Source organism: Danio aesculapii, chromosome 3 (assembly GCF_903798145.1).
Source record: "Danio aesculapii chromosome 3, fDanAes4.1, whole genome shotgun sequence".
In the NCBI taxonomy this organism is placed as follows: domain Eukaryota; kingdom Metazoa; phylum Chordata; class Actinopteri; order Cypriniformes; family Danionidae; genus Danio; species Danio aesculapii.
The window spans coordinates 27,937,852-27,948,059 of record NC_079437.1 but is presented as its reverse complement, the minus strand read 5'-3'; the positions used below and the strand labels follow the sequence as shown (position 1 = coordinate 27,948,059).

At 33.8% G+C, this 10,208-nt stretch overlaps 1 protein-coding gene across 1 annotated transcript in view; it reads left to right on the top strand.

Annotated features, from left to right (window-relative positions):
* The first annotated feature begins 1,496 nt into the window (after positions 1-1,496).
* The window catches only part of gsg1l (gsg1-like), a 31,144-nt gene continuing 22,432 nt past the window's right edge, over positions 1,497-10,208 (top strand). Inside the window, exons 1-2 of the mRNA XM_056451113.1 lie at positions 1,497-2,016; positions 9,955-10,002. Coding sequence (XP_056307088.1) covers positions 1,728-2,016; positions 9,955-10,002 — 337 coding nt within the window. The 5' untranslated portion in view covers positions 1,497-1,727. The remainder of the gene's footprint in view (positions 2,017-9,954; positions 10,003-10,208) is intronic.

Here is a 10,208-nt window from a genome sequence, read left to right as displayed (position 1 = left end):
GCATTAATGATGAGTCCAAAGAATCTTGATGAACTCTGGGACTCCTGCATGAATGCTTCCTTTGCCATTCCAGATGACTTTATTAATAAGTTATTTGAGACATTGCAGAGATGTATGGATGCAGTCGTTCTATACTGTACAGAATTTATGTTAAGTGACAAGCCTAAGCAAAGTCAGACCTTAATGTCCTAATTAAATAATTAAAAATCAAGGCATGATCATAATTTTTTATGTTCAAGTTATTATTTGTTGTTTCTAAAACTTGGATAGATGACAAGACTTTTGTCAGGTGGTGTATATTTAAATTTCAGCTCCAGTTATGATGGCCTCAAATTTAGAGTATTACATTTAGATTTATAAAAAAAGATAGTTCACCCAAAAAGAAAATTTATTCAGCATTTACTCATGCGAAAGTATTTATTGAAAGTTTTTTCTTCTTCTTTTGAAAATAGTAAATACTAGTAAATAGCAGAAGTAAAGTACTATGAAAGCCAATGCCCAATGGTTAATGGTTTCCAACATTCATTAAAAATTTTGCATATTCAAATATTTAAAATCGTCTTTGTTCATAAAGAAGAATCTTAAGTTTGAAAAAATTGGTGGGTGAGTCAATGATTTTTTTTATCTTTCAGTGATCTTTCCTTTTAAATGCTGAGTATAACAGTGACAGTTTTTGCTCTGTCACCGGTTTTCTGAAATCATAAACAGTGATTATTTTCACAGCTTATGATTATAAGATGATTTTCTGTGTAAATCCTTGTTGTGTGTTTTTTTTTTCACAGGACATTGACAACACAAACAAAGAAATGCATTTGAGGGTCAAGTTGTTCCCTGACAGCTAAAATACCACAGGTTGGCAAATATGTTATGTACATTAGTTATTCGTTTTGGTATTTAAGTCTCTAAGTATTTTCGGAGACAAACTTCATTTATCATGGTTTTTATAACTTTGCAGACATTTTATATTACAAAAAAAAAAAAAAAAAAAAAAAACTACAACCAACATGAAAAAAAGGGGCACAAAAATGTGGCACATTACTTTAAATCAAATATTAGGCCTATATTATAAAAACTGAGTTTTCAAACGAAGCAACTAAACAACTGTATCTAGTATAGCAACATAGACTCCACTACACTTTCTATAGTTATTTAATACTTATAGAAGTTATGGAAAACACACAACATAACTACTGTTCATTACATTTCCTCACAAGAATAATCAAAAGTTGAAATAATAAGTCTATATTTTAGAGCTGTCAAAACTTTTTTGCGCATGGGTGGTATGCGGTCTTTTAATAATGCGCACGATGACGTCATTTACCCATCATAAGGTTTACAAAGTAGAACAGTTACCAAAATAAATCACGAAAGCCATGTTACGTATACTTGTACTAGACAGCAAGGCAAGAAATTATAAAAGAGGAGGGAGACGCGCGCGCAATAGTGAGAGAGAGAGAGAGAGAGAGAGAGAGATCACAACAGTTGGCAGCGTCAGTGTCTGCCTCAAAGATGCTTCAGAGATCTTTCTCACTTGAGTCACGTCTGTCTCCAAGCGAATGGATCCACCTCACTTCCTATGCGCGAAGATCGAACCTGTCGCTGTCGTTTCGGGCCGGTGAGCAGGGATAAGGTGAGCGCAACCGCTGCGCTTTCCTCAAACCAATCCAGATTTTCCAGCCCTTTTTGAATGAACTCATTCAAGTGTGAGAGCCACTTCTTTTAAGACTATGAAGACCACTCGAAAATGCCGTGCTCTTCTGTCTGTGGGGTTAAATCTTCTGGCACTTTTATTCTCAACGACAGCGTTCATCACGACCTACTGGTGCGAGGGGACTCAGAGGGTCCCTAAACCCAACTGCAGCAAGGACAGACGGCATAATTGTATTGACTATGGGGTGAACGAGACAGACCCCAGCAAAGTTCACTATAGCTGGGAAACAGGCGACGATCGCTTTCTCTTCAGGCATTTCCACACGGGGATCTGGTACTCATGTGAGGAGAATATCCATGGAGGAGGTGAGAATTCGTTAAGTCCGTAAAATTCAAAATTCAAAGCGAATACGAACCGTTTTCTTCATAGTGATGCGATTGTTTTTAGCGTTTATTTTTCTAAAAGTCGGTGTATTCATTTATATGTTTCTCAAACTTTGATATTATTTCAGGATAGTTGTCTGCTACACATTAAAGTGGTTTGAATTTGATTTCTAATCTGTGTAGCCTAAATGAATATCAGCTTCTTGCCACCGTTATTAGGAGTTGTACGTGCAGGGTGTAATTTTTTTTCATAATAAAGGCATTATAGCGTGTGAAAATGTATATGAATCTTTTTAATTAATAAACCAACATTAAACATATTGAAATAATGAAAACCAACAGACATAAAACTGTTTGGTCACTCCAATGTGGCATGCAGTATTGAAGAGTTCAAATGCAAAAACCTCTAAGTGCCGTCAAGAATTTTCATCAAAAATGAACATTTTTCTCAGCTTCCTTTGTTTATGTTGAGATATTTTACTTTAAAGACCAGGAAAAGGACCTACTGTATTCTTTGCCATAAAAGTGATATTACAGAACATACACACAGAAGCCTGGTAAAAAATAAACATTTTGGAAGAAAGATTTTAGGAAAGTTTTTGCATCTAAACTCTTCATATACACATTTTGTTTAGTCTTCCAGTTGAAGTTATTAGCAATTTCTCCAGGTCAAGTGAAATTAGTGCTTTAAGCATGTAGGAAAGCTGGTGTATTATATTAAGTTAAACGATAGAACCTGCTGGTTTAGATGATGTCATTCAATTAACAGTCATTAAAATTCATTGACAACATCCCAAATCAAATTTTATAGCTACTCCATAATGACATTATAGTGTTTTCATGCTGTGAGGAAACTTCAACAGGTTGTGTGTAAAGCAGTGTGGATATGTTGCGCAATAGATTGACGGGGAATGATTGTGCGCCAGCAGCTTTGGAGACATCTGTTAGGATTTACTTCACTCTCAATGAGTTTTGAGGAACTTGGTAAAGGCATCATTAGATAACCACATTCCCCATGGAACACATCAGCTCTTGGATAGCTTCATATTTTGAATGCTCTGTCATTCTTTTTCAGAGTTTTGTGACAAATTTGACCTAACATAACATAATAAAATACAATAGAACATAACAAATAAAACATGCTGGTTTGAATTAACCCAGTCTTTATTCAAAAACAAACAGTTTGATTATAATTTTACTTTGGCAGTTTAACTATTAATGTTTGACCATTAATTTGACCCAAATTTGAGGTAAAACAATCAGAATGCTAATTGGTTATTAGACTTACACCAGGGAATATGCTATATGAAATGTAACAATTTCCTTTGCTTTTGCATGTTTAATTAAACTTTTTTTCTGAATAATCTTTATTTTAGATGTTTAATAAGCTCTATTTATGTCCAGAATGAGAAAAAATCAGAGCTTTGATACCCAAATAAATGATATAGCGCAAAATGTTTACTTTATATTGGCACAATTTCTGAATGTTGGTTAAAAGGGATAGCTCAACCCAAAATAAAAAAAAATTACCTTTTTCTCAACTTCAAGTGGTTCCAAACTTGTATGCAGTTCTTTTTTTCGTTGAAGATTAAAAAGGGGGAACTTTTTTGTGTGAACTATCCCCAAGTACCATCAGTCATAGTTTTCCAAAAGAATGACTCTCGAACGGATTAATTCTGCAGAAAACATTATTGAAACATTCAGTCCATTTCAATATGATGCAAAGTGTGAAAATAGAAAACCTCAAAGACCAATTCCGCTGAATATTTCATTAGTAAAGTCAACAGGATCAAAGTAATACAGGATCACTGGCCTTACCGACACAATGACATAATGTCTTCAATACACAGACGTAAACAGACAGTTCAGTACTGTATTCAATTTAATCCCAACAGATTTTGCCAGGAGAATGAGAGAAGGTCAGTGTGTGTTACGCAGTTCAGGATTAAGTTATGTGACTCTATGAGTTTTTTTGACACCCTATTCTATCTAGTGATCAATTGGATTTATGATTAATCTGACAGCAGTGTCAGACAGGCTTTGTGCTGAAAACTCATCACACATCCACCAAATACCTCAGCTCAGTCTTTGCGTAATGATTCATCGTCATCATTACCATAACATTACATTGTCCATGCATTATCCACTGACGTACAGTGATTGGTGCAGAAATGGATGAAAGCAAGAAAGTAAAACAAAAGCCAATATACACTGGTCAGCTGTCAGTCAGATGTACCAGTTCCTCCCTTTCATCAATTCTCTGACTGTGCTGATGTTTTAAATCCCTTGCATGATAATATAGTATTATAACTGCATAATCACCAGAGCCATCAATTACTGTAAAGACTCATAAAGTGACCGATGTCCCCATTTAACACTATAATATCCAGGAATGGGACTGATAGGAAGAGTGGCGAAGCTATACTCGTAGAGAACATGAAAACGTAAAGTGCTAATTAATAAATCATACTTAAAGATTTTTTCGCTTCGGCCAGTTCCTGATCATACAGTACCACATCATATGGCTAATGGCCATCAAATCATTCACTCTCATTACCGATGCAATTACCCTCCACCAACCTCAGATAGCAGATTAAACACATTAGAAGCTGATCAAAAGCCAAGGACCTTTATTCAGTTGTAATATTGGAGGAGCGGGAATGGATTGAATGAAGATGATTACGGCTTTTAAATCCATAATGAGTGAGTCAGCCCATGTCATTCTGATTCCCTCCAGTAAGCATTGGAAAATGAATGGCATATTCTTTTCAATATGTATGTAATATGTTTGCATCGCATTGTGCCAGAGATTAGCTGCTCAAAGAATATAGATACAGCAGAACCACTTATGTCATTCAAGTGGCTTTATTTTTAAAAATAGCTCTATTAAAACATGTTAGTGACCACAGTATACACAAATCTGGAACAAAAAACCAACTGGACTAAAATGAATCATTGTAGACATTCAATGTCATTGATATAAATGAAATGATTACCACAAGCGCCTCAACTAACTGCTGAAATAAAGCCCACAAGAAATTCAATTACTCATGTTCTTGCATTAACGGCAGTTTTTTTGGAATCGGTTAATATATTTCTCTTGGTGCAGTGAGATTCCGTTATTCAAATCGAGGAGAGGTTACCACAGGCCACTTATCTGCCTAGAAGAAGGATTAAACTCCCTCCAGGGACCTTATTTACAGAAGGAAAAAAACCCAGGGGAGATGTAATGAGAATAGAAGTGCACTTAGAAGGTGAAGAATATGAAATCCAGAATATGACTCCCTGTCATGTTTGATGACAGCCTAATGTGTGATCAATCACATTCTGAACCACTCTCTGTATGATTTTTTCCTTTACTCCTGCTGCCACAAGTGGCATGTGCTTTCTAAGGGCTCCAGACTAAAATATCAGTTAAATTTGCCACATAAGAGTGACGTTTTGAGATTATGCGATTACATTTTCAACATTTTCATTGTGGCTTATTCTGGAAATGCTTTTTGTGGATTACACTTTGCAGTAATTTGGCTATGAGTAGTTTTATTGTATGGATTACCACCATATTTTCTTGAAATTAAAATTGTATCCCTATAACTGCCCCACCAAGAATTTTTTTTTGATTTCGTTTCTTACCTCCAAATGTTGTTAACACGCTCAATGCATTTTTTTTTCAACACATCACATCATTTCTAAAATGTCAGCCTCTACTAAATGGTTGATATGTCAGTTTTTTGTTAAAAGTACCGAAATTAATACATATACTATGAAAAATCTGAAAATATAAAGTGTTAGACCAATTTATTTAAAAACATAAGCAAAATAAAACATTTTTCAATAGTAAATCGTCTTTATTTTTTGAAATATGCTATAAAATAATTCAGATTTTCATTTAACATGTTTTCTTGTTGTTTTTTTTATTAAATGAAACCTAAATCAAGTGTAGTAGTGCAACTGGATTATGTTTGTTTGATTGTAAACCAACAATGCTGTGTGTGTTAAGCATTATTTAAAACAGTCATACTTTAAATTACTTTAACAGTCATTATTTAAAACAGACAAAACATGGTCAACCATTTGGTAGAGTAGGCAGTTAAACGGTATTGACATACTGTAGTTTCACCAAATGCTCCTTTATAGAACATACATGTAAACAAACACTGCATGCAAAGTGTAAATTTATATTGTTGACAGTGGTGATCTTAGCAAAACTGTGCTTGCAAATTAATATATTTGATTGCAAAGTTAAACATTTGCTGCAGTCTGGAGCCCTGTTTCTTTCATTTTTAATGACTAAACTTACATTTATTTTGGTGGTGTTTAGCAGTGCAGTTTATCGACATTCATTTGAATGGCTTTTATATTTTTAGCCAAGCTTAAATGCTACTTTAAATCTTGATTTCTGAAGGTAATAAAACTTTGTAAGGCTTGTGTGGTCTGTAATGTAGACGACACAGCACATAAAATTTTGTTGAGTCTGACAAGCCTGGAATTATGAGTGTTGTGTCTGCAGACTTGTGCAGTAGTAACATTATATTTATTGTATTCTTTATACAGCAGGGGCACACTGAAGAAGAAACTGAGCCATTTACAGATACTGTTCTTTTGTCAGAGTCAAAACAGAAATTGCACCTGTGACAATCACAATAAAAATGGTTTGAAATGCATAGTTTAAAGTGCCCTATTTTAGTCCCTCCTGAATATTAACTTTCATGAAGTGTGCATTGTAGCTTCCTGAGAATATAAACGATATGCAACATTTTGAAGATCAAAGTTAATCACAAAAATAACGTTATCGTCTATTAAAAAAGAACCAATTATGAATTGCAAATCATCAGCGATTAAGTTTACCTATCTGATCTTATCCTAGAGTTAAAACATCTTAATTGTCTGCTTGTCTACTTTGACCCACACTAAAATCTGATTTGTTTTGTTGACACTGTCAAGACAGAACATTATGGTGACATTTTAATTGAATGTGGTGTTCATAAGACTGTCATGAAACCTTGAATACTATGTCATGAATATAAAGGCTTATGACAACTGTCATTAAGTGTCATTCAGGTCAGGCATGTCATTTTAAATGCCAAGAAGACATTGTTTGAGATCTCTCTGTTATGACAACTTGACTTAAACAAATACAGCATAACTTGTCAGTGTTTTTGTCATAACAACTTGACATTACATACACACACACAACATAACTTAAAATAGATCTGTCATAAACAGTGTTGGGGAATGTTACTTTTGAAAGTAATGCATTACAATACTGAATTACTCCCCAAAAAAGTAACTAGTTCCATTACTTAGTTACTTTTTATAGTAAGTAATGCGATACGTTACTTTTGAGTTACTTTATATTACCTGGCTAAGGTTTGATTGGATTCAGAGCTTTTTTTTTAAATAGAGGAGTTCTGCGCTATTAAAAATACACCATATAACCTTCGCCTTTGCTTACCTTTAAAAAAATTTAGGACAATGTTTTCTGAGAACTTATACATGCTGTATATAAAGATTATTGAAAGTTTAAAGCATGTTTGCTACTTTTGTACTATTTGTCTTAAGTAAAATCACTGTCCATTGAGAAAATCCCCTTTTCCTTTTCTTCAATGCGTTCAAAATAATGAACACATTCTCTTATTGACTGTGTGATTCATTGTGACTACTTTCATTTTAATTTAGCAATTTATTTTTTAAAAGCTAAATAATTAAACTAAAAAGTAACTCGCATTACATTTTCAAAAAAGTAACTCAAATATTATTACTTATTCATTAAAAGTAATGAGTTACTCATTATGAAGTACTTATTGCTTAGAAAAGTAATATTATTATCTAATTTTATTATCTTATTATCGTGTTACTTATAATGCGTTACCCCCAACACTGGTCATAAGCATGATTGTCATGAGGTCATTATAATTGTTCTGAATTTTATAACAGTGTCATTGATATTTTATTAACTACAGTTGCTCAAATTTAATTTGTCATTAAAATGGCAAATATGTATTAAAGATTCTGTTATATAATTATTCAAGAGTATTGACACTTTTACTGAGAACTATTGATGACTTTTCCTTGATCAGAAAAATGAACAGAAAAATATTCTTGACACAATTCCAATAGCCACATCACAGTCATGTTTATGACAGATTTATGACAAGTTATGTTGTCCTGGAAATGTCAAGTTGTCGTAAAGACACTGACAGGTTTAGATGTGTTTATGTCAAACTTTCATAAAGACATCTCAAATTATGCAATTGTTACATTAAAAAATGACACAACTGAGCTAATGACACTTAATGACATTTGTCATAAGCATGCAAAAAATCTCCTTCAAATTCATAGAGGTGATATAACACCTTATGAACGTCTTATGAACACTTCCTTCAAGTAAAGTGTTACCATCTTTTTTTCTACTTTAACTTGTGCACATTCACACACCCCCCAAAAAATATCCCATTATAATTGCCAAAGCTACAAAATGAAACTCTTAGATTGTTTAACACTTTGTGTGTATAATGAGAGAATCTGCAAGAAAGTAAAATCAGTCACTAAGCTCACAACAAAACATTGGCATGCACAGCTGTGACAAATCTAAATATATCTAATTGACCACTGTATTCATAAGCTCAACAGAAACTGTGGGACTGGTTATTATTTTCAGTGCTAAAAGAAATCTGATGCAATATACACAGATTTAATGTAATGCTGGAAATTGACATTTTTCACTAATTTAACATATCAACAGTTATAGATTTAGTTTAATCTGCATTTTTATTATTATTTTTTTTGTAGAATATTTACTGTCAAGTTTTGGTGGCATTTATGCAACAACCCCCCTGACTCTGATAAACATACACTTGTTAACGCTGATGTAGAGGAATTATATTTCTAAATATACTTATCTAATTTTTCATGCCAAACTGTATCAACTTGCAGTGGAGGTTTGGGTTGATTAACTACTTCTTTCAACGCTTCATCATCAAATTAATATGGTAAAACTGGTGCCATTGTTTGGTACTGTGCGATATCGCATAAAATTCCTGAGAATTTAGAAAGTCTCTAAAGATGAAAATTAAATGCGCTAATGGCAGATTCAAATGTGCTGTAATTGGTAGACCAGTCACAACAGACTGGATAATCTGACCAATCAGAGAACAAAAGGCTTTTAGAATGAGGCATTTAAATGGAAATATGAATAAATCATCTGAAACCATTTGAAATATTTCATGAGAAAATGAGAGTGTTTTTGACCCTGGGAGCCTATTTTAGGAGAACTGCAAATGATCATTTAAGATAATAACATTTACAACAGCATAACATTGGCATTTTAATATATTGTTATCTTTGTATTTATGATGTTAAATTAAATCATCACTCGCATTTGACCTCTGTCTTTTAGTTACAGTTTAGCTTCTTCATTATCACTGAAAGTTGCAGACAAAACTTTTACAAAGCAATGGCCTTGAGCCTCAAATTATCCCCACCAGTTTAATTAAAAGTCCAATTTAAGAGGATGCACCGAAAAACTCTTTATGTTTTAGCCCAGAGACACATAGGACAATCTTAATTAAAGCAGTTATTTTGGTCAGACCACAGACCATTGGTTTACTTGTTTTATCAAGGCATGTTCAGACTTTCCACACATTAATATGATAGCTGGTGATTAATCTTAGAAAAGGCAGGAGTGTGCTTCAAAATTTTTACACTTGTCTCAAAAGACACATAGAGGTTAACACTACAAATATCCGTACAGACAAAATTCAAGTGATGGATTCAAGCTGGGGGAAACAGACTGCTAAAGCTGTCTTATCACTGGGAAACAGCACGGTAAAGATGAAGCTGAGCCCTCTGACTTTCAGTACACAAAAAGAGCTTGTCGAGCACAGATGTTAACTCTTCGGTCGTTTTGTGTCTTTCCAGGTGAGAAATGCAGGAGTTTTATTGATCTGGCCCCAGCATCTGAGAGAGGTGAGTAATGGCTGTCATTATAGCGCCGTTCAGGCTTGTCCGACAGCACTGAAACCTACAAATGACAGATCTCTTATCTCCTCCTTTGAGAATCTCTGCTTTATTTTTTTATTTATTCAGGCTATGTGTGTGGTGCGCTAGCTGAGTATGCATGTTTGACAAACTATTCACATTCTGTAGGACAGTGCAGTTTATGTCCTCCAAGT